The sequence below is a fragment of the Mustela nivalis genome (assembly GCF_964662115.1).
Source record: "Mustela nivalis genome assembly, chromosome: 19".
NCBI classification, from domain to species: Eukaryota; Metazoa; Chordata; class Mammalia; order Carnivora; family Mustelidae; genus Mustela; species Mustela nivalis.
This window is the reverse complement of record NC_139038.1, coordinates 23,175,329-23,200,571: the sequence shown is the minus strand read 5'-3', so window position 1 is coordinate 23,200,571 and position 25,243 is coordinate 23,175,329. Positions and strand designations below refer to the sequence as shown.

At 45.2% G+C, this 25,243-nt stretch overlaps 1 protein-coding gene and 2 long non-coding RNA genes across 7 annotated transcripts in view; all 3 read left to right on the top strand.

Annotated features, from left to right (window-relative positions):
• Positions 1 to 4,790, top strand: part of LOC309854548 (phospholipid-transporting ATPase ABCA3-like) — a 294,363-nt gene extending 289,573 nt beyond the window's left edge. For all 5 annotated transcript variants that reach the window (XM_082713827.1, XM_082713826.1, XM_082713828.1 and 2 more), the window contains 2 exons: positions 4,194 to 4,267; positions 4,643 to 4,790. In XM_082713827.1, coding sequence (XP_082569953.1) covers positions 4,194 to 4,267; positions 4,643 to 4,783 — 215 coding nt within the window. In that variant the 3' untranslated portion in view covers positions 4,784 to 4,790. The remainder of the gene's footprint in view (positions 1 to 4,193; positions 4,268 to 4,642) is intronic.
• A 10,098-nt stretch (positions 4,791 to 14,888) lies between these two features.
• Positions 14,889 to 16,676, top strand: LOC309855019. The gene is made up of 2 exons (XR_014306569.1): positions 14,889 to 15,044; positions 15,593 to 16,676. It is a non-coding gene; the product is annotated as an uncharacterized lncRNA (long non-coding RNA).
• A 7,798-nt stretch (positions 16,677 to 24,474) lies between these two features.
• The window catches only part of LOC309855014, a 57,044-nt gene continuing 56,275 nt past the window's right edge, over positions 24,475 to 25,243 (top strand). The window contains exon 1 of the long non-coding RNA XR_014306564.1: positions 24,475 to 24,754. This is a non-coding gene — a long non-coding RNA (uncharacterized lncRNA). The remainder of the gene's footprint in view (positions 24,755 to 25,243) is intronic.

Genomic DNA, 25,243 nt, shown 5'->3' with positions numbered 1-25,243 from the left:
GGCTGGCTCCCTATGTGCAACCCCAAGGGTGTCAAGAGTAAGACTTTGCAAATGACTGGTGTGCACACAGAGGGAGCTGGTCCAAATCTATGGGATTGGAAGAAGGTACACAAATTTAAGCATTCAGCATCATGCTATGGAAAGCAAAGATTATATTCTTATCACCCAGCCTAGCATAGCAGAATTGACAGAATTGTCTTAAGAATTCACTTCCAAGAGGGAACAAGTAGTATGAAGCAAGCTTACCTATTGAAAGAGTCTAAGAAAGCCTCAGAATCCCTACCTGGTTGATAGAAGGCATTTTCTTCCTGAAGGCCTTCGGAAAAGACTGGAGGAGGTGACTGCTACTTCTAATGTAAAGACTCAGGCTCAAAGTGAAGGGATGAATAAAGATACTCCATGCAAATAGAACCAAAGGCGATCAGCATTGCTATATTCATATCAGTTTTAGGCCAAAGGCTGTATCAAATGACAAAGAAGTTCATATAATTACAAAGGAGTCAATTTTATCAAGATGGTATAACAATGTTACTCCCATCACTCTTACTCAACATAATACTAGAAGTCCTAGCCAGATAAAGTAGGCAAGAAAAAGAAATAAAAGTCATTCAAATTAGAAAGTAAAAAGGAAAATGGTCTTTGTTTGCAACAACTGATTCTTTGAAAATACAAATAAAGTCCATAAATATCCAGCCAGGATAACTAAGAAAGAGAAAAGATAGGAACCACTAATACCAGAAATGAAATGGGGCACGTCACTGCAGAGGCCAAAGATATTAAAAGGATAATCAAGCAATACTATGAACTATTCTATGTCCACAAATTTGATAATCTAAATGAAACGAACCAATTCTTTGAAAGGTACAATATGCCAAAACTCACCCAAAAAGAAATAAATAATCTGAATAAGACTTTATCTATTGGGCGCCTGGGTGGCTCAGTGGGTTAAGCCGCTGCCTTCGGCTCAGGTCATGATCTCAGGGTCCTGGGATCGAGTCCCGCATCGGGCTCTCTGCTCAGGAGGGAGCCTGTTTCCTCCTCTCTCTCTCTGCCTGCCTCTCTGCCTACTTGTGATCTCTCTCTGTCAAATAAATAAATAAAATCTTTAAAAAAAAAAAAAAAGACTTTATCTATTAAAGAAATTGTCTTAGTAATTGAACTCCCCAGCACCAGGCTCAGAGTGGTGAACTCTACCACACATTTAAGGGACAAATTATACCAATTGTCTACATTAACTTTCAGTGGATAGAAGCAAAAGGAATATGTCCTAAATTATTCAGCATTGTGTTTTTTAAAGATTTCATTTATTTGAGAAAGAGAGAGCGTAGTAGCAGGGGTGGGGTACAAAGGGAGAGGGAAAAGTAGACTTCCCACTGAGCAGGGAGCCCAACACAGGGCTTGATCCAAGGACCCCCAGATCATGACCTAAGCTGAAGGCAGATTCTTAACCAACTGAGCCACCCAGGCATCCCTCAGCATTATCTTAACACCAAAACAGGGCAGGGTGCCTGGGTGGCTCAGTCAGTTAAGCATCCATCTTTTGATCTCAGCTGAGGTCTTGATCTTGGGGTCAAGAGTTCAAGCCCAGCCTTGGGCTCCATACTGGGAAGCCTACTAAAAAAGAAGAAGAAAGAAGAAAGGAGGAGGAGGAGGGAGGGAGGGAGAGAGGGAGGAAGGAAGGAAAAAAAGGTAGGAAGGAAGGAAGGAGAGGGAGAGGAAGAGGAAGAAGAAGAAGGAGGAGAAGGAGAAAAAGAAAGAAAAGAATAAAAAAAAAAACCCAGACATATCACAATCATCCAATGTGATTTAACCCATGGATACAAAGCTGACTCAGCATTCAAAACAGAACTAATAAAATCCAACACATAAATAGGCTAAAGAAGAAAAATTCCATGATTCTATCAATAGATGTAGAAAAAGCATTTGACAAACTTCATCACCTACTTATGGTTTTTAAAACTTGCAGTATACTAGCAACAGGTAGGAATATTCTTAATGTGATAATGAATGTCTACGAAAACCTACAGCTATCAACATACTTAAATGTGAGAAACTTGAAGCTTTCCTACTAGAGCCAGGAATAAGGCAAGCATGCCCCCATCTAACCACTGCTCTTCAACACTGTACTTGAGAACTCAGCTAAAGACAAGAAAAGGAATAAAAGACATACAGGTTAGGAAGGAAGGAGTGTGTTTTTTTTTTTTTCCATTGATGACAAGATTGACACATTAGAAAATCTGAAAGATGGACCAAAAACTCTGGGAATTAATAAGTAGTTAAAGCAAGGCTGTAGGATACAAGTTTAATATACAAAAGTCAATGACTTTCCTGTATACCATCAATGAACAAGTAGAGTTTGAATTTGAAAACACAGTTCCATATACATTAGCATCCCCCCAAAATGGTATACATAGGTGTAAATCTAACAAAATATATAGAAGATCCACATGAGGAATACTACAAAATTCTGATGAAGGAAGTTGAAGAAGAACCAAATAAATGTAGAGATATTCCATGGTCATGGATAGGATAAGTAATTTTGTGGCTATCAATAAACTGATTCTAAAGTTTATATGGAGAGGCAAAATTTCCAAAATAGAAAAATTGAAAAAGAAGAAGTTGTAGGACTGACAGTACCTGACTTCAATACTTAATTAAGGTACTACAATCAAGGCAAAAATCCCACTCTTGTTTCTGCAGTGAATAGGTCAGCCCTATTCACTAGGAAAAGGACGAGACAGTTTGGTGAAAACTAGGAGGTAGGGATCATTTGGAGCCATTTAGAAGGCTGGATACCATACCATATATCCACCAACAACAGAGGTGTAGACATACACTGACAACTTTATAGTAATGAACACAAATGAAGTATAGTTATACACAGCAACACTGATGAATCTTAAAAATATAATGATTGAGGGACGCCTGGGTGGCTCAGTTGGTTAAGCAGCTGCCTTCGGCTCAGGTCCTGATCCCAGGGTCCTGGGATCGAGTCCCACATCGGGCTCCTTGCTCGGCAGGGAGCCTGCTTCTCCCTCTGCCTTTGCCTGCCTCTCTGTCTGCCTGTGCTCGCTCACTCTCTCTCCCTCTGTCTCTGACAAATAAATAAAAATCTTTATATAAAAAAATATAATGATTGAGAGAAGCCAGATAAGAATAATACAGACTGTGTTATTGCATTTGTGTGAAGTACAAAAAAGGCAAAATCAAATTATAGTATTTATGTTTCCATACTTAGCTAAAACTAATAAAACCATAAAGAACAGGAAAATAAATGCTTACCATAGAGAAGAAGTGAGTCACTAGTGACACATAGCTCACTTCTGGATTGCTGAGTTTCAATCACATGTTTGTTAGCTTTATTATAATTCACTGAGGTGTACATTTATGTTCCATACAAATTACATAGTTTATATGTTTGCTGTATTTCCCAATTTGAAAAGTTTTTTTTACATATTACCTCATGGAATTTATTTAGGGACTCATGACAGGATAAAATCAGTATTATTGATATATATTTTTAAAAAATATATTAATTTCAATTAATTCCATTTTCAATTAATTCCATTTGCAATAATGTCCAGTTGTGTGATAATACATAAAAGTGCATCCTATCAGTTAGGAATGGCTACAGTATTACTACCAGATTTTCAAAAACTGTAATATCCCATTTTTCCAGTGAATGCCTTCACATTTATGTTTTATTATTGTGATTTTTAAAATTTCTTTTAGGATAAAGACTGCCTAGTCATAAGAATAGTATAGAGATCCTAAACATACACGCGCACGCGCGCCCACACACACGCACACACGTGCACACACCCATACACACACACACCTGGAGAAAGAAACCACACCCAAATTTTATGAGCATTTTCAGGACAATGGAACATTAGGATTCATGTAAGTCAGGTTTGGTAAAGTAAGTGATGAGCTTGCTGTGATTATCTGACCTTCTGTAATTTTTATGAACTATAGATATAAAGACCATACTTTACATGGAAGTAAATCTATTGAAATATGTAACAAAGTGGCAATATACTAAAAGAGAATGGACTTTGGGATTATATTGTCTTTTGCATTAACATATATTCTCTCTTCCATTGGTATGGACATTTGGAATGGTATTTATTTAGGAATTTTGTAAAACTCGTATCACATATGGGGCCCCTTCTGTTACTTTCCTTTCTTAGGTAACATCAAACACCAGGAGCATCAAGGGATTATTAGCTACTATATTCCCAAAGAGGAAATCTGCTGGGGAAAGGTGATTGTAGAAATCATACTCTTCTAACATTATGTGTAACAGAGGACTGATAGAAGGAGGCATTGTGATTCAAACATAAGGAATGGGAGCCTGACATTGGCAGAGAACCTTTGTTACTTTTCAAAGGCACCTATAGTTTGAGACTTCTGACCCTAAATTCTATTATCCTATACTATCAAAAGAATGAAGATGGAAAACTGCCTCCTCTCTATTTTTCAACCCTCTTTTCCTTCTACTTTCTAGCTTCCCCCTTCTGTGTCTTTTTGTCCCTAAGCATACGCCTGGCAGGAATTGGGGAATGATGGGGTGGGGGAAAAGGGTCACTGGAGATATTACAATAGTAATGCCATCTTTTTCTTTTTTCTCCTGTTAAAGGTGTTTAATATTTTGGAGGAAGCCAAAGAGCTATTCAATCTAGAAGACTATTCTGTCAGTCAAATAACACTGGAGCAAGTCTTCCTGACCATTGCTAATATTGATAAAACAGAAAATATTCGAGAAATAAAAGTGCTATGAGATTCAGTTCCAACCAGTGACTATTATGTCTTGTCTAGATTGCTGCATGCAATTAGATAAAGAGGGAAAAATTTGTAATCTTTGGAGATTAAGATCAGTGACCTGTTGTAAAGAACTGAACTGTAGAGCGTCGGAGATTATACCCTAAGTGAAAGTTACCACATTGGCATGTCACGAATACTGGCAGAAGACCTTGGAATCTTGGGTCAAAGACACAGGAATTTGAAATCAATGAGAGATAGGCTTTGTTTACACATGGAAGATATGACATAATTGAGATTTCTGTTTTCCATGATTTGATTCATGCAAACAATGCAATCCCAGTCAAACTCCTAGCCATCTTTTTCCTCTTTTTTAGAAAAAATTGAACAAGTTGATTTCAAAATGTATATGGAAATGCGAAGGGTCTAGAATAACCAAACAAATCTTCAAAAGAACACAGTTGAAGAACCTACACTGCTTATTCCTGCTCAATATTAAGACTTAGAGTAAAACCACAGTAATCAAAGTCTTTGGCTTAAAGATAGATCAGTGAAACAATAGAGAGACCAAAAATAGACCAATCACAATAGGTACTGTCAATTGATTTTTGCCCAGAGTGTCAAGTCAGTTCAGTGGGGAAAAGGAAGTCATTTTATTTTGTTGTTTTTTTTTTTTAAGATTTATTTATTTATTGGAGAGAAAGTGAGAAATCATGAACAGGATGGAAGGGGAGAGGGAGAAGCAGACTCCCTGCTGAGCAGGATGCCCAATGTGGGACTAGATCCCAAGCCCCAGGGATCATGACCTAAGCTGAGGACCATGCCCAACAGAGTGAACAAGTCAGGTGACCCAGGGGAGTCTTTGTAGTGAATAATTCTGGGTGAATTGGATACTGAAGTGGAAACAAAACAGATCTTGACCCCTACCTCATTCTTTACACACACACATAAATTTGGGAAGGATCATGACCCTAATTATAAAAGACTTAACCAACTTCTGCACTCATCCTTTCCCTTTCATTCTGTTCAAATACATCTGAAGGGCATTTTCATCAGCACAAAATCAAAATCAAATTAAAATTCTAAGCAATAGGAAAAACACTGATCAACTGAAAGTGTTTCTTCTTTCTTTTTTCAGTCTTATATTTGATGGTGTCTTAGAGTGAAATATGGCATATGGGTAGTGTAAAAAATTTTTAAAACAGAAATTAAAACACACACACACACACACACACACACACACTTACAAAGACCCCAGAAGTCTGAGGTTTCTCCTGTTTGCTGTTCTTCAGCCTCCCTGCCTACCTGCTGCTACTGGAACATTCCAAGGTGCTTCCTGCCCAGAGCATTTCTCGTCCCATCCCGAGTGCCTTCTGCACAGCTTTCTCCAATTCTGTGGGAGTCCACCCAGCCCTCCTCTTTTCAGAGAGGCCTTCCCTTTGACCTTGTCTGATGCAGGTCCTTCATCCCCTGCTATTGTCCTTCATCTGGGATAAGCTCTTACTTTGTCTCTGTCTCTGTCTCTGTCTACCAATGCCTGGTACTTTGCAGACAGTCAAGAAGTATTATTTGTCTGGATCAATAGTGTCAAGCTGAGGGCGAATACAGAAGCTGCTCCGTGTCATCCAGGAGAGGGCAGTAGGAAGTCCAGGGAGGAGCTCCTAGAGGAAGGCAGCTTGGTCAGCTTTTCAGCAGGTAGAGCTGCTCAACGGTGGAGCGAGTGCTTTCTTTGTAGGGCGTGCTCAGGAGGTGGCTTGGTGTTGTTGAAGGGTTCTTGCCCTGGATGTCAGGGTTGACCAGGTCATTGGGAAGGCCCCTTCCAACCAGACAGCCAGTCATGGTTGAGGACTAGTCTCCTCTCTGGTCTGTGGTTCTTTCTCAACTGCAGATGTGGCTCTAACCACTAGACGGCACTAGATGATGCCTTTGAGGACAGTGCCCATCAAATCACCAACAGTGAGAACACAATTTTCTCTCTTTTAATTATTGAAATACAGTTTGAGCTATACAATGTTATGTCAGTCTGAGGTGTGCAGCATTGCTGATTTGACACGTCTGTACTTTATTCAGCACTCACCACGATTATGTGTATTCGCTGTCTGTCACAGTACATTATTATGATATTATTGATGATATTCCTGAGGTACTTTCATTTTTGTGAGTTATTTATATAAGTGGAAGTGTGTGCCTCTTAATCCCCATCACCAGTTTTGCTACCCCCCTCCCCCACTACCCTCTGGCAATCACCATTCTGTGTTGAAGAGTCTGTTTGGTTTTGTTGGTTTGGAGAACAAACTTCACAAAACAGTCTTTAACTCTTACAATACGTAATGGATGCTGATATTTTCTGTTTAACTCTTGTCATCTGCATTTTCTAAGCCAGGGATTTGCAGACTATTACATTGATTTTGTGAACGTGTATGGGTCACAATTCATTGTTTGAAAAGCACTGTTTTAGACAATGGAGTGTGTTCACCCTTGTAAAAGTCTGTGGGTCAGTTTTCCTTGACAGTCTGGGCTTGTAGGTAATTGTGTCCCTTAGTGTGTACTTAGTGTGTTTCTGTGCTGAGTTGCTGCCTTGAGTAGCCGAAGGTATTTGCTTCCTTACGGGTGCCTACTGAGGTGGGCACATGGCCGTCTGTGGGAGACTGGTGGGGACAGGTACAGGAGTAGCACAGACCGTAGTCAGGACAGCAGTAAGCCTTGTCGGTGGATATGAAGAGAACATATGATATCTATCTGAGATGGATATCTGAGAACTTAGAACCTAGCAGGGTGAAAACACACACAAACACACACACACACACAGAAACACACATAGAAACACACAGTCATGTACACTCTTCCCCTTACTGATCAGGCAAATGGAAATGAGGGGTTATGCACTCAGGATAGCACTTAGGATGTTTCATGGTAGAAGTAACAGAAGACCAACTCCATTTGATTGATTTTTTACTTTTTTAAAAAAGATTTATTAGAGTGAGAGAGAGTAGTGGGGGGAAGGGCAGAGGGAAAGAGAATCCTGAAGCAGACTCCTCCACTGAAGACGAAGTCTGATGCTGGGCTGGATGCCAGAACTCGGAGATCGTGACCTGAGCCGAAACCAAGAGCTGGCTGTGCAACCCCATTTGGTTTAAATGGTAAAGATGTTTATTAATTCTCAAGATAGCCACTGAAGGGCAAGGGCCAAAATGGCTTCACATGGCCTTAGGGATCCAGGCTCATTCCACTACATCTGGTTTTTCTAAGGTTGGTTCCTTATAGTTGGCAGAAGACCTTCACTGGTAATCTAGGCTTCAGCTCCTGGTTTAGAAAACTAAAACTTTGGTTCCTTGTGATATAGACCGGGGAGAGCTTAGGCTACCATAGCATTTTCCAAGTTGTATAGATCAGAGTTTAGGCTACTGCACCATTTTCTAGGTTGTAGCTGTTGTGTTTATTGGTTCCTGGTTTTCCCATTATACCCTGCCTGAAGGATGTGGAAGGACTGGTACCTAATACAGAGCCGGGGGAAAGGCTTAGGTAGTCTTTCGTGAGTTTTAGGAAACAATCTCGGATCTCCCTTCCTATGGACACAGAACTTGTGGTCAAGCAGAGTTGTCTCACTGGCTCTTGCCAGTGAGTTTTCTGAGGGAATAAATGGTGGGAGGTCTTCTAGGTGAGATAAGAGGTAAGGTTCTGGGCTCTCTAGGGCCTTGGGAAGGGAGTTAGGCACATGAGCAAAGAGAAGAAATAGTCACCAGGGAAGGGAGGCTGGTGACGAGGGGCCATGTATGTGAGCACCAAGACGGATGACTGAGTCTGCTGAGATTTGTAATGGAGCACGAAACCTGCCTCTGTTGGCTGTTGAAGGTAGCTGATGGTCCTCTTCAACCTGGTTCCTGAGAACTGGGTTAGAACCTACTGACCTCGCCTCACCTGCCTCCTTTCTTCCCTTTTAGGTCTGCAGTAAGCCTTGGCTACTGGCTAGACCCTTTCATCCAGCATTTTGTAAGACTGTCTAAGGAGAGGAAGGCCCCCAGAATTAACAGAGGCAAGTTACTCCCTCCCTCCCAACGTCCCCTCATCAGACCAGAGGCCCAATGTTTTAGGGATTCCTTCTTCAAAAGAGAGTGTTCACTCTCTCCAGTGGCGTATGAAATTGCTCATTTCCCAACATCCTCACCAACACAGGAACCTTTTCATTGTGGTTAATCTGGAAAATAGTATCTTACAGTAAATTTATTTTATTTTATTCCTCTTATTTTGGGGCTAAAGTTAAGAATGACTTTATATGTTTAAGAGCCATTTCTAGTATCTTTTACTGTGAACTGTCCAAGTAAGAAATCACCTTTTTGGCCTTATTAAAGTGATAGTAGCACTATTAGGCTCTGCAAGTCCTTTCTATCAAGGCAGTGAAAGGATTTGAGACAGGATTTGAGATTGCGATTGATTCATCTCAATCTCAATCAGATTGAGAAATTAGCCAAATGATCCCAGTCCTTGGGCATGCAGGGAATCCTGGCCCTAAAGATGGAGCTTGTGGGTAGATTCTGTAAGAAATGCAAAGAACGTTTAAAGTGGTGGTCCCTGACTATAAGGACATGGATCTTACCTTGAGCTGAGGGTGAACCCAGGCTTTAGGAAGATGGGGCCAGGCCTGCCTAAGAGGACTGAAGCCTCCCTCCTGGGCGCCTGAGGCAGCTTTCCTAACCAGAGGCAGGGACCCACCTTGGAGCCCTGGGGAGCTGGGTGCCCCAGGCAGCATGTCAGCGGCCTGCCTGCCTTCTTCCTCTGCTGGGCTGGCATGTCCAGGCTGCAGCACACAGAGAAAGGGCTTCCCAAATAGGGTGTGGTGAGCATCTTTAAAGTTTTTGTTTCAATATCCAGTCTGTTGTGGATGATATTCTATAACATATGATAAAAATGATTTCCTAGAAACATAAAATTCAAGGTAACCTGTAAAGTACAAGCTCAAATTGTTTATTAGGAGAATCAATACACATAGAACTCCTGTATCACATTGCAGTATGTTTCTAAATGCTACTCAAATTTCGGTCTTTTTTTTTTTTCTTTATTTGACAGAGAGAGATCACAAGTAGGCAGAGAGGCAGGCAGAGAGAGAGAGAGGAGGAAGCAGGCTCCCTGCTGAGCAGAGAGCCCGATGTGGGACTTGATCCCAGGACCCCGAGATCATGACCTGAGCCAAAGGCAGCAACTTATCCCACTGAGCCACCCAGGTGCCCCTCAAATTTCGGTCTTAAGAGAGTTAAGAACTGTTACTGCTTTAAGCAACAGGACTTTAGAACACAGATTTTATCTTCCTATTCCACTCTTTTATTTCCCATTGCCTTTGCACAAGCTCCCCACTCTGGAGCTGAATAAATCCATTTTGGGGGCAATTTTGCTCATGCCTTCCTCTCCCGCAATTGATCTGTGAGGTCAATTTATAAGCATAGAGGCAATTACCCACACAGGATGGAGATGAAGGGAACATGGTAAGAAATATAGCTTTATTTTATTTTGTTTTATTTCATTTTCTTGGACATTTATCTGCCCCATATTCTGACCACAAAATATTATTTCGTAATGATCTCGCATTTTGAAGTTAAGCTGAGTCCTAAGTAGTTGGTACCTGGCCACAAAAAAAGCATATTTCAAAGAGGAACATTAAGATCTGATGCTTTGATGTAAAACACTTGTCTTTCCTAAGTACAATCATGGGACATTTTATTTTATTTTTGAAAGATTTTATTTATTTATTTATTTATTGGAAAGGGAGAGCATGAGTGGAAGGACCAAAGGGAGAGGGAAAAGCAGGCTCTCAGCTGAGCAGGGAGCCCGATGCGGGGCTTGATCCCTGGACCCTGAGATCCTGACCTAAGCCAAAGGCAGATGCTTACCTGACTGATCCACCCAGGTGCCACAAGGGACATTTTATTCCTAAGATCTTTAATTCCACCATTAAATCATTGAATAGATTGTACTTACTTTGGTTCCATCAGCTTTAAAAGTTAAAAAGAGAGAGAGAGAGAAGGTGAAAGTCCTGATTTCTCCCATGAGTCCACAGATAAAACACTGAACCGAATGAAAAGTAGCAGAATCCTCATTTGCTCTTCTGCTAAGGTGGGCTCTGCTGGGATGCTTTCCAACCTCACTGAGGGATAGTTTGTCTCTGTGTCTCTCTCTCTCAGGATATTTTGGTCGAGTCCATGTCGTCAGTCAGCTGATAAAGGCATTTCTACAGGAGGCAGAATGTCATTGTCAAATTCTAAATCTTGGGATTACAATGGAGACCACATTCTGGAGATTAAAGGTAAATGTTTTATTTGTGAAGGTGCCCACCTGGTTCAAAATGTTAAAAATATATTCAGAAGGAATACAGTGACTGCCTTTCTCATGCCCCTGTCCCCAGCTGCTTGTGCCTGCTGCCACCTTTAGACACTTACTTGATGTCACCGGGTCCCTGGTGAAGGATGGGTCCCCGGCTTCTCCTCCTTTGCTGTTACAAACAGGGCTTCTGATAAAGAACACTTGTAGATGTGTCCTCTGCACATGTGGAAGACCCCGCCAGTGGGATTGTGAGCCCCAGAACCCCTATGTCTGCCGTATTGACGATCACAAAGATTTTATTGTCATCATGACAGTGTCTTCAGTACAGTTTACAGACATGCAAGGCTGGTGATAGTGATATGATACAAAGGCCTTTTGTAGCTATTCCCTGATTTGATCCCTCAACTGCTCTTTTTAACAGGTATAACTTCTCTCAAGGGAAACAGACGGGTCTGGACAGTGGCAGAGCCAGGAGCGAATAGACTGCAGGTCCCGCAAGTCCAGGTTGCTTCCCTGTTCTCTGTCCAGAGCCTTGTGCTTGCTCAGGGGGGTCTTTGTGGTCCGTCAGTCGGTGGTGCGTCTCTCCCTCAGTGACCATGGTGTGGTGGAAGGAGCTGGAGCAGAATGCAGGGACGGAATGTGTGCGTGTGAGCAGAAGCCACTGGAGGAATGCCTCCTCTAGGCCCCACACCCTTTCAAATTGGTCCTGAGGTTTGTGTTGTCCTTCGTGTCATGTAGTTGGGGAAGGCAAATAGCACAGGGTAGGAAAGATTTAGAGGAGGTGTTTTGAATTGGTCCAAAGGGTTTTTTAAAAACTCTAGTCTCCATGGGGGGAAGAAAAAAAAAAAAGAATGCCTGTTTGGACTTTGGAGCCCAGGCTGAAAGGGCCAAATTTCACCTACCCACCTGTCTTTGTAAATAAAGTTTTATTGCAACACAGCCACTCCCATTTACTTAAGTCTTCTCTATGGCTGTTTTGCCAGCATGACAGGGGAGTTGAGTAGAGGAGAGGCCATCTGATCTGCAAGGACTAAAATACTTTCTGGTCATTTGCAGCAAGTTTGCTAATCCCTGAATTGAGAGCTCTGTGCTTCTAGACAGTGTGGAGCAAATTTTGTCTGCCAGTCTCATGGTCTCATGCACCTTCCACACTGGATGGTCCCCCGGCTGCACCAGTAGAGGCTTAGCAGCAGGTCACAGGCTTTCTGCTTCCACCACAGTGGGAGATCATTCTGTATGATCTCAGGCCAAAGACTATAGGGACAGGCTCCCACCTTCTGGCAGTGAGCAGCAGTAGGGCCCAGGAAAGCCAATACCATCACAGATAAAGAATCATAGTGTAGCGAAACCCTTTAAGGAATCTTGGCTTCTCTGTGTCTCCTAACTTCTATTTCCACACCACCCATGGATTAAGGACGCAGGGGATGGGTGTTACCTTGGGCAGCCTGTGCTGCAGTCAGCCCTGCGGGATCCCCTTTGAATTCAAGGGCTGTCCTTCCTCACAGCTGTCCCTGGCTCCTGTCCAGGAGCAAGGCCTCATCCTGCGTATCCTCCACACCTCCTGTGACACGCCAGCTCCTGATGAATAGAGTGTCAGATGGGCTTAGGGATCCCAGAAGCAAAAGTGTGTCACGTGCTGCAGCCATTTTGCTCCTTTGCCAAAGCCCAGAAAGAAGATGTCTATTCCTTAGAGGCTCCAGGTGAGCCTCTGGATTGCTTTCCCTCCACAGTGACCCCTCATTTACAATTCTTCTGAGGGTCAAGTATCTGATGCCTGGGAAAACTCTTTTCTTTTTTTTAAAAAGATCTATTTATTTATTTGAGAGGGAGGGAGGGAGAATGAGCAAGGAGGGGCAGAGGCAAAAGGAAACAGAGAATCCAGAAGCAGACTCCCCACTGAGACTGAACTCAACTCATGACTCAATCCCATGACCCTGAGATCATGACCTGAACCGAAATCAAGAGTTGGCCGCTCACTCGACTTAGCCACCCAGATGCCTCAAGGGAAAGCTCCTTGTAATAAAGTAAGAAGTCCAACACAAGGTGTAGGAGTATATGCTGTCCCTCATTTGCTTGCAATCATTCTCATTGTCTTGGAATTTTAGACTCTCCTTAACCTTTCCTATCATGGGAGTAACATTCTGGAAGGGTGTTGTGGGGCATCCTAGCAGAAGTTATGTCCTCATCTGCTCTAAACATTCTTAGTTAGTTAAATTCTTAGTTAACCTAAAACTTTTCAGCGTTTCCTTCAAAGATGTCTAATTCTCAACATCTGGAAATAGTTTTCTAGTATGAGGCTATTCTACTATATCCTATAAAAACCGGGTTTTCACCATTTCCAAATAGAAGATTCTGTTACAGTAAATATGCTTTTTAGTTGCCGCCTGGCATCTGAGACTGTGTATCTGCAGAGGAGGATCAAGCTTGGTGAGCTCGCAACACTCTGCTCACCTCTAAGCCTTTCGAACCTAGGGAAACCTCTTCCAGAATGTTCCGTCATTTTCGGTCTGTGTCTGATGGAGTAGTTCAAGGGACTTCTTAATAATTGCTGTCAGGAGACATGCCCAGAGAGGATGTCCTTTGTGGTTGGTGGACACAGATGACACAGGAAACATCAGACAACCAGACGGGCCTCTGTGCAACCACAGTGCCATACTCATGCTCCTAGTGAAGAAACTCCCCCAGAAAAGAACAACTCCCCCATCCTTTGTTTCCCTTCTGTGAATTGTAAGTAGATCCTCTGCAGGCTTTGCCATTTCCTGGCCTAGCTGTTTTCTCCACACTGTGGCTGTCACAATTCTCTGCATATTAGGTGACTACTTGGGTCAAGATGATTACCAATAATGAAAGAGCTACCACCTTGCATTAGCTTTGATTCATCATACAGGAATGTATGAAGTAGAAAGTAAACACGCTCCATAATGTCTCCCCCCACCAAGAAAAGCAGTGTTCAGGGTGTTTTCTCTTGTGGATGAATAGCACACCTAGAGACAGATAAATATCACACATGAGAAAACACACAAGAAAGATAATCCAGTGCCTGGCACATAGAGGGTCCCATACATTTTTGTTGAGAGACTATATATACACATTGAATGAATACATAGGTTGGAGTTCAGTGTATATCTGTTGAATAAATGAATCTGTATTTCTCTAAATCAGTAAATTCAGGTGTCCTTTTAATAAAGTGAATCATTTATACATCCTGCTTTGTAGTTAGCTCGCTCTTTCTGCATTCTAGTGACCCGTGACTATCTTTGTGTCGTCATAGATAGGTCTGCCTCCTCATTTCCGATGGCTTTCTAGTTCTCCTTGGCATGGAAATTCCATTTTACTTAATGTATTCAGTACCAATGGCCCTTTAGATAGCTGCGTGTTTTATGGTGTTCTGTTAAGCAGTGTTGTAGAAAGCACAGGTAAATGTGCATTTTTGCAGGAATTGGCTGGCTCAAGTAATTGTCCCTTGTGAATATTAATAGCAACTGCCAAGCCATTCCTTGAGACCCTCTTTACTGATTTGTATTTTCACGAGAGTAGATGAGGGCTCCCTTTCTGTACACCCTAACACTGGCTGTTTTCATTTTAAAAATTCTGCCAAACTGCCAAACCTATTAATTTAAAACTTTAAAGAACTTTGTACTAATGAGATGGAGTATCCTTCCTTCCTTTTACTGGTTTGCTGAATTTCATTGTAAATGTTCATCAGAAATGTTGCAGTTTTATTTTCTTTTCAATTGCTGGGAATCCTTTAGAACATAAAGATATAGTCTTTGATCAAAGTCCCTCATCAGCCTGTTTGGGGAAGATTTTTTCTTAGTGTTTTCTTGCTTGTTTTTGAACTGTGTGTTTGTATCTTCTTTAGGCACATTTTCTGGTCCTGCACCTTAGAGTTTCTGATTTTGCCATCATAGTGTCCAGAGCTCACGACCAAGGAAGAATTCTTGAGCTGTCTCTGGTGCCGCAAAAAGGTGATTTTATTAAAAACCGGGGACAGGACCTATAGGCAAAAAGGGCTGCCAAGTGGTCATGAAGAGTGGCCTATTCTATACTTTCAAGTTTGAGGGGGTTGGGGATAGTGTAAGTCTCCAAGGAATTCTGGAAGAAAGGTTTTCAGGACCATGAGGGGCTAGCTGTTGTTGGCAAAGTTCATTTATTATGGTCTAATAAAGCCTTAGTCATGAGACCATTCAGGCCTAAATCAATGGGCCTTATGCTTGAGGGATGATTGCCAACATGTATCTTGGGGGCTAGAGAAAAAGGAAATTTCCAAAGTAAGTTTTATATGTTAAAGTAGGTTTCCTATGGACTCTGAAAAACAATCTGAGGGGTTTGAAGTGGCGGGGGGGTGGGAGGTTGGGGTACCAGGTGGTGGGTATTATAGAGGGCACAGATTGCATGGAGCACTGGGTGTGGTGAAAAAATAATGAATACTGTTATGCTGAAAATGAATAAATTTAATTAAAAAAAATAAAATAAAGTAGGCTTCCAGGATCCTGGGAGCGGGCCACACCTTCAGTTTCTCCAGAGATGTGCTGGACTTTGCTGATGTCATCTGGGTACAGCAAAAATCAACAGACCCTCCAAACATGATCCTAACACTGAAGGCGGAAGTGACACAGTGGAAGAACTTGTCCCAGTCTTCATTGCAGAGACTGAGGAGCTCAGACTCAGCTGCAGTCTGGAAACTGAAGAACACCGTCAGGGACAGAACAGCATCGGGTGAGGGAGATGGATGACCACATCAGCTTGGAGTGGCGGGATTACAGAATGTCCCCCAGGAAAAGCGTTTAGATGTTGGGATCATAGCAACCACACCCTTCATAGCTCAGTAGTCTCCTTGACCTCTGCTGGCATCGAGCAATAAAGAAACACAGTCAAAGGTCAGCGCAGAGTCCCCCTTGACTCTATCCAGTTGTCATTTTCTCATACTTGGGCTCACCCTGCCAGGCTGATCTGGTAAGAACTAGATTTACCCTTGAGTTGACAATGTTTATGGAGTTTCTACCCAAGGCACCACAGCAGGTGCTGGAGAAAGATGACAAGGGCTCTCTCAAGGCCTTTCGTTTACTGGAGAACAAGAACAAGTAAATAGGCCACTGCATCATAGAAAACCGGGTGCTGTGTGGAGTTATGAAAGTTCCCAGGATGGATCCTCCAGTCTCTGTTGGAGCATCAGTAGCATCAGCGAAGGCCTTTTAGAAGCAGAGACATTTGCCCGGAAAGCTGAAGAATGAGTAGGCGGCAGCTACAGGGCTGGTGTGGTGAAAGGAGCTCCAGAATATTCCATGGAGGGGTGAACAGGTAGGAATCCTCAGCCTGCTCTAGAATCTAAAAGCAGGGCATCCATGGCCAAAATGGAAGTGTGAAGAGAGAAGCTGTTGCAGAGGAAGCTGGGGCCAAGGAGAGCCTGACTGGCCTGGGAGCTTGAAAAGGCTCAGAACAGGGGCGCCTGGATAGCTCAATTGGTTCAGTGTTTGCCTCCAGCTCAGGTCATGATCCCAGGGTCCTGGGAGAGGGGCCCAAGGTCAAGCTGCCTGCTCGGTGGGAAGCCTGCATCCTCCTCTCCCAGAGCTTGTGTTCTCGCTCTGCCAAATAAATAAGGAGAATAAATAATAGCCTCAGAACTTTGTGCCAAAAGAGCAAACACCCCTTTCCTGATATGGTGTATAAACAGGCCAGAACGACAATGTGACAAATCTGTCTTGACCCTCACCGAATATTGATTTCACAAGACATGTTACTAAGACTCCCAAGGAATTATCTTAGAATTCATTTACATATTCTCCATTGAAACATTAGTCCCCACACCTGATGAGGGAGCAGAAGGCTAGTTGAGGTCAAGGCAGAAGCTGACACCCTGCACTCACCCGTCCCCATGCCTCGGTGGGACCTGTGTGACCTTCGTCCAGGAAACTTCCAACCATCTTCATGTTCATTCCTTGCTGGAAGGTAAGACCACCTCACTTGACCATGGCAAGGTCTCCAGTATCATGTAGGTCCTCTTTAGCATAGGAAAGTGCTTTTGAAACCCTTCCCTTTCCTTTCCTCACCTCCCCTACCTTCCAAGTGTGTATCAGTTGCCCCCCACAACCCTGATGCAGCTATTTCTGCCCACGGATCCTGTCCCTGTGCTTTAATAAAACCACTGTTTTGCACCAAAGAGGTCTCAAGAATTCTTTCTCGTCATCAGATCTGGACCTCACCCTGCCAAATGTTACTTACATTCCAAAACTCTATCACTGCTCCCCTGTCTACCTGCCACTTGGCATTACTTCTGTCATTTCCTAGAAATGATGGAAAAGTAGGCACCACTAGGCTTTAGGGGACAGGCATCAACTCTGGAAACAGGATCAATGCACAGTAAGATCATAGGGTGGGGTAGCAACCAAATTAAAAAACAAAACAAAGCTACTAAGAAAAAAGTTCTGGGGGAGGGACCCCAAACCCTCAAAAGCAAGTTTAGAAAATGGGAGGGGAAGGAAAAGCATTTTGGTACACACACACCAAAAGAACTGCCACATGTGCTTTTGCCAAACCACACTCCTCCTTTGACCCAGGTGTTGGGGGAAAGAAAAAAAGCAGAAGCTGTGGAAAACTCACCTTTGGTAACTTATCCCAGAATAAACAGTCAGTAGGCCCAGTACAGCCAACAGCCCTAAAAGACCTTGAAAGCTGTGCCCCAGATAACTGGGCACATGACCATCACCTCCAGGAGCTCTCAAAACCACCAGTCGTTCCCCTTCCAACAGCCGGTCTACAAACCCTGGTCTCTGCTGTCATTTCATAATGGATAATATTTCCTGTCAGGCATTAAAGCAAAACCAAAGAAACCTGGAGAAAGATCTGCTTCCAAACCCAAAGGGAGAAAGGCTTTTTAAAAAGCTCTTAAAAAAATAAAATAAAAGTCAGCTGAGGCGTCTCCACCATTCTTTCCTCCCAGTTGCCAATTTCTCCATGTCAAGAACTTGGACAGTTTGGTCCACAGGTGCCCGGGTTTGGAGGCAGCACCTCTACAGTCCCTCCTTGGACGCCAGAAACTCCTGAAGCGGATCCTGTGGACTCTGATCGCCCCTTAATTATTTCCTGCCCTCAGGCATGTGGAGGCAGGGTCTGCAGAGGCGGGGCGGCCCTTGAAAGGCAGAGAACACCGCCCCCAGAGCCCAGCGACCACCAGGCCTCCAGCACATCCATGACTGGAGTTTTGGCCCAGGGCAAACCCCAGGGGAGGGCAGGGGAAGGCTCAGGTGCAGTCCCCCCAGGGCGATGCTGGGCGGGGCCAGGACATAAGATGGTGGGGACCCGCCCAGGGGGTGTCTCAGAAGGCCCACCCACCAAGTGGCTCCTATGGGACTCTGGTGGCACCCTGATCTGGCCTCCAGTCTGTGGCAAGGCACGGTCCCGGGCCAGAACCCCCTGTGCCTGGTGTCTGGTGGTGGCAGGGGACGGGAGCACACCACCAGGAGAGCAGCCAGCCCTCCTATACCCAACCGGCGCAATCGCAGTGGGCCCGAATGGGCACATTCCTCTGCCCATTGGTTGGCTGGTCTGCCAACTTCAGACCAGTTGGCTGGTCTGGTTGGCTGCCTGCTTCATGCAGTAGAATTGCTGGTGGCTGGGGCTGGCAGGGCTCTGGCAAAACAGCTGGGGGGATGCTTCCTAACCATAACCGGTGGACTAGTGCCAGGCCAGGACTTCGGGGGGGACTCGGGCCTCTGCCAACCCACACCTGGGCCACTCTGTGCAGAGCAGAGGACCCGCGGACCAGGTACATCCACCAACCTGAGCAACCCCTGGCGCACAGCCATGGGAGTCCACGGAGGCAAGCACAAACGGTGGCCAGTGAAACGCCAAATCAAGGCGCAGGCACAGGTTTCTTCTCAGGACTAATGGGGCAAGGAGGGATGGGGCACACTGGAGCCTCTGGAGGCTGGAAATACCCAAAGTCTCCATGAGGGCCGTTCTCTGTGTGGGTGTAGACATCTGTGAAATGCACTTAGGAGCCTCTCTCCTAGCTGGATGGATGCATGTGACTGTGTACATTTCACCTCATTGAAAAATACTATTGCGTCGAAAGCGCATGCCACAGGACTTTGTGTACTGTGATCTCACTTAAGGGGAAGTCGAGAGCCAGGTACATTTTCTGGGGGCAGGCACCTGGGAACAGTCAGGCAGGAGCATGCTCCAGGGCCCACCCAGGACAGCCAACAAAGCAGGGGAAGGATGGCAAGGGACCCAGGCCTGGTGTAGAAGTCCTGGGGATGAGCGGTGTGTAGAAGTCCTGGGGATGAGTGGCGTGGCTAGAAGGCCTTGGCTGTTTAGAGCTACCTGACCAGCAGTGGCCCATGGGCATGCAGGAGTACACACAAGGGGGGGGGGCGCACAGGTGTTGCCTGGAAATGCCTGTTGGCTTTTGATTCTTAGCCTCTGGCAGGCAGGGGTTCTGGGACACTTGGCGGGGTAGTCCAACTGGGATGGATGCTTTTGCACCATGGACAAGAGCAGTTGTATGACCATCTGATGTTTTCCTGGGCTGTTGGCCTGGGCTCTGGCCTAGGTCATTCCCTAGAGGCTGTGGACAGCAATGAGACCTCTCTGACCAGGGATATCTCTGATATTAACAGACATCTGCTGGGGAAAGGGACTTTCCCTGGGGACACCATGGATTTGGCTGATGTCATCTCAGCCCAGACACCGATCAATAGACTCCTCCATGAGATCGAAACACTGGAGGCTGAAGTGACTCATTGGAAGAAGATGTGCCAGTGTTCCACCCAGGGACCAAATACCATCGACTCAGAAGCAGTGTGGAACTGAAGGGCCACATCAGGGACCTAGAGCAGCGGCGGATGCAGGAGATGGACGAACATGAGCTGGAAGGGGCGGTGTTGCAAAACGTCCAGCAGCAGAAGCTAGCAGACCTCACTGACCGGCACTGCAAACAACTAGTAAACTATCAACGATGGATGGAAGACCTGCAAAACCAAGACTGTCGGGAATGTGAAAGATGACTTACTTCAGGAAAGGGAAACTGAGCTCAGAAGGTTGAAGCAACAACTTACACAAATGCAGCAGCTGAACAACAGTTTGAACAACATTGCTTCGGATCTCTGAGCAGAAAAGCAAAAGTTGGTTTGGGAGCTCCAAGATGTAAAACATCAGCTGGAGGAATCTATTCTGCGCAACAACAAGGATTCTCTGGAAAACAACATTGCTGTGAGGGCTTTAAAAATAGAGAAAGGACGGTTAGTGGCAAAATTGTGTCGGGCCGAAAAGAAGCTGTTGGAAGAAACAAACAAGTCTGAGCAAATTCTCAAAGAATTGTCACCGGTAGGGCATGAGCATTTCATTCAACTTGGCCAAGAGAAAGACCTGGAAATACTACACCTGCAAAAGAGGATTGAGCACACAGAAGCCAACCATCAAGGAATGAAGGAACTGCTGTCCTTTGCTTTGGTGGAGCAGAAGCAATTGACACAATGCACCAGAGAGCAAGACGTGTACATTAAAGAGCTTAGAGAAAGGCCAGAGCTTCAGAAGGAATTTGGTAAGTTGACCAGAATCTTAAGAAGCAATGACATTTTACAGCCATCCTTGGAGGACAAAAACATGCATCTCCCATCCGTGACAGATGAACATCCTCATGTGGACAAAGGCCTGGAGCGCCTACCACAACAGAGTCACCCTGTCCCTGTGGTTGACCCTAAAATCCTAGACGAGATTGTAGAAATAGAGTGTGAGGTCTTTCAGCTCAACGAGTTAAAAGATCATCTGGAGGAGGAAATAAAAGAACACAGAAGATCATTCACAACCAGCAGCAGGAGAAGAGAGCACTGCTTCAGTCCTTACAGGAACAGAAGGAGAAGGTAGACCATCTTCAACACTAGCAGCAGGAGATGAACACTGAACGCGCTCAGCTCCTTGCAGCAAAGACGAGGCGATTTGGAATTTGCAAGTCATGCTACAAGAGATGAAAGCCCAGTTGCCTAACAAAAGTCCACAAATTCCAAGAGAACCCTGTGAGGATGAGGAAGGGAGAGCAAGCCAGCCTCTCCCCAGAGAGAACGGAAGTGAAGATCGTGATCCATCTAAAGCCGAAATTCAAAGATTAGTCCAAGGAACTGGAGATGAAGCTTCTCACTGAACAGAACATCTGACTGACTGAGCAGGTGGATCGACTCTCCAAAGAGGAGATCGGGAAACTCACTCGGATCACCAGCAAAAGGATGTGGAGACTGAGGGTCTTTCCAGCAGAATCTCTCCGGCTTCTTACAGCCAGAACAGGCATGTGGAACGACTTCAGCGCTAATTGCAAGAGTGTGTCTTGAAAAGCGAACAGGTGTTGGTTGTCCTAAATGAGAAGAGGGAGGTAGAGGGAGAAGCAGACTGTCTCCTTGCCCAGCAGGGAGCTTGACATGGGGCTCTATCCCAGGATCTCGGGATCAAGATCCGAGCTGAAGTCAGACGACTAACCATGTGAGCTACCCAGGTGCCCTTGTAAATTTTGGATTTACAATTGGGTCGAATTTTGAACCTATGTTGAATTAGTCAATTGGTGGGGGGGGGGGGGTGGAGGTTTCAGCCTCCTGTATTCAGATTTCTCTCTTCCTCTCCTCCTTTGCTTAGGTTTGTGTCTTCGTGGATATAGGTGTGGGGCGTCTTTTTACCCTGTTCCTCTTCCTCGGATTTTTCTTCCAGAGAGTCTCAAATCAGCATCATCAGCCTTGGAGCTTCTGTCGTGGCAATGGTTGTATGGTTTCCAGTCTCCTGGCGGAAGTCAAGGTGGGAACTGATCCCCTCACTGTGCCACAGGGGTCCCCCGTATGTTTCCCCCATAACCCTGAGGATCAGGATCTTGTGCCAAACAGGTTTAGGCAATGGAGTGGTCAGTGGAAGAGCACAGGAACCACAGCCTAGTCTTGGATGAAGCAAAACCATCTTCTGCTACAGCCCTACCTTCTCTCAGGGGGGACTGTTTCCCCTGCCCCCCTTTCCCACTCTACAGATTCCCTCAGGATAGATTTTCATGTCTAGCCACATAAAGTCATGAGTTTTTGTTTCCATCCCCATCTAATCACACATGGTGCACACGTTCTGGATGTTTATGGGTAAAGGGAGCTGGATTGTTCAGCCCACAGATGGCTGTCCTCTTCCTGTGGGAATGCCAGTCCATCCCCCCAGTGTTGGAGTCCACAGACAGCAAAATCATTTCGTCCATGGCCAGAGTCAGAGCCTCAAGCCCCTGCCTCACAAGAGGAGTCTATTGACGAGCTGAGGAGCAACAACATGAGAAAGGCAAGTGTGCTGGGGAGGGGTTTAGAAATGGGAGAGAAGTGGAACACCAAACACCCCCAGCCTCCACTTTTCTGTTTTTCATCAGCTCATGGGCCCTGCGCTGTCATGGATGCGCACCTCAAAGCCCTGAGGGCTCAGGAAGACACATGGTAACAGAGAGAGTAGCAGCAGCTCAGGAGCCGAGCAAGGCCACTCCCATTGCCTGAACCACAGTGACTGAGGGGGCAGCCAGGGAGCCATTCTTACATTTCCCTGGGGTTGGGGCCCCCCTCCTTTCCACCCACAACACAGAAGGTCACCCCCAAGACTGTGCTTGGGGTGCACTTTCCCCCCTTATGATCTGCAAGTCAGCCCCAAGCACTGGCCCAACACCCAGTCCCTGGAACTCAAGCACACCAGTCAGCATGTCCTGTGGTTTCCGACTTCAGGGAGGAGCCTTGGAGACCAATACAGGACACATGCAGGTCACATAGGTGACACCTCCCTCCTAGATACAGACAATTCTCATTCATTCTCACCTTTTGGCAAGGATGGGACATTAGTTTGGAAATGGATGGCAACCTCCATGTGAGATAACAGAACATGAGCCAAAACACAAGCTGGCCAGCGATGGCCAGTTCCCTCTCAGATCGTGATTGTCACCTCTGAAGCCAGTTAGCTAGCAAGGGAGCAGATTAAGCAGATCCTGTGTCCTCATTTAACATGGGGACACCCTGTTTGTGATGCCACTTGTTTTAATCACCTTCTCCTCAGGTCTCTGATGCGAGAGAGATTCCTGTTCGACTTGTGGGAATCCCCTGACACCTGAAACGTGTGATTGACAAGAGTTTAATAGTCACATATACTCACACTTAAGGGGAGGAAGATACCACACACTGTGCAGGGCTGCACAGAGATTGCAATTACGAACAGAGAGAACCAGCAGGGCCTTGGAAGGCAAGACTTGGTTGAAACAAAAGGGTGTGGCAAGTCCTGGTTCCCATGGGAGGGTGTGAGTGGCTGGCTTGAAGAATTCAGTGGGCTTCTAGGGAACTGAATGCTGTTCCCCAAAACCAATAGGCATTATATCTAGTCCCTATGATGAGAAGAGTGTTTGGTTAAGAGACCTCCCCTGTGAGGGAAGAGGGAGAGGAGAACATGCATGATGCCATTTGAGTCCCTCCTTGATTTTCCAGGTGTCAGGACAGCCCTTACTATGGAATCTTAATTTTAGGCTTTATGCCACAAGAGGGTATGACAAAGTAATTCTTCTGAGAACCAGTAATGGAATTTCACAATGAAACAGTATACAGAATAAACACGTAAAGGTAAGTTGTACTGATATACGTAGCAATGAATATGTGGACCACAATCAAACATACATTCCCAATTACTGGTACAAAGAAACTACTTTGGTATAAATCTAACAGTGCATGTCCAGGATCCGCATGCTGAAAGCTATTTAGCACTGATAAAGGAAATCAAAGATATAAATAAATGGAGAGATACATCATGTTCGTGATTTGGAAGACTAAGCATCGTAAAGATGTCAATTCTTCCCAGATTGACAGAGAGATTTAATGCCATTCCTATTAAAATCCTGTCAGCTTTGTTTGTTTTTGTAGAGATGAGAAAAATATTCTAAAGTGTATGTAGAAAGACAAGGGAATTAGAGCAGTTTCAAAAACAATTTTGAAAATAATACTAATGGGGGGACACAGTCTACAGAGTTTCAGAACTTATTAGTAATTATAATAAGGAAGACTGTGTGGTATTTGCAGGACAGACACATGGGACAGAACAAAGAACCCAGAAATATTGCCCACAAATATGCCCAACTGCATTTTGAAAAGGGTGCTAAAGCAATTCCATGGGAAAAAGCTGGGCTTTGTGCTGACTACAGCCATCTGTAGCTTGTGATGAACTCAGGCCAATCTCAGAAAACAGCAGCAGCTGAGAAGGAAGAAGGTTTAACCAAGGTCCTACCAGGTGGGAATGGGAAAGGAGAGAAAGTGTGTGCCCAGGGTTGTGTGGGCGGGGCCCAAAGAGCTAGCCAATGATGCTTTCTGAAGGCCAAGAGAGTGGGGAAATTGTCCAATCAGCGGGTGGGCAGAGGCACCAATGAGCGGGACGGTTGTTAGGATAGCTGACGTGGGCGGGTCACTGAGATGCCTCAGCTGAGCGCGGGGGAACCAACTCGCATTTTGCAGCCTTCTGTGAGGCTTGCTTCTTGCCTGGTGTCTCCAGATCCCGCTACCTTGCCCCAGTGGGCGCAGCACCTCAGAACCTCCAGGCCCATGGCCACTGTCTGAAGACGTCCTCTTTCACCTCCTGTACTTCCTCCTCAAGGTCGCCGCAGAGGACGAGGGAGTGAGCAGCCCTTGGGAAGATGCTTCTCTGCGCAGCGGTACCGGTAGGGCATGGTGTCAGGGCCCCGTGTCCCCGGGGGGCTGGGGCCTCGCTGGGAGGCGGGCCTGTGTCTCAGGAGTACACCAGTTTGCAAAAGGTAGTTGTCGGCTCGTGCGCCCCTCGTTTCACACCTGTGAAGAGCCCGGAGCCGGGCTTCGTGTATAGAGCGGCTGATTATCTCACCTGTGCTGTGCGCCGGGCCTGGGGAGAGCGGGAGTGGGAATGCGGCCTGAAGCAGGCAGGTGGGGTTTCACCTTTTTGGGGCTCAAGTCCTGCTAGAAGACCGATGTGAAGGGAGTCAGTGTAGTGTTGTTGGGGGAGAAGTTCTCTTCAATAGTTACATTCCACTAGGGGTTGTCAGGATCCCCATTGTGCACCTGAGACTAGGCCAATCTGGGATGTGTGTGTGTGTGTGTGTGTGTGTGTATGGATGTGTAGGGGGAATGACCTTCCTTTTGGATGGTTCATGGATGTTCGGTGATTGGGA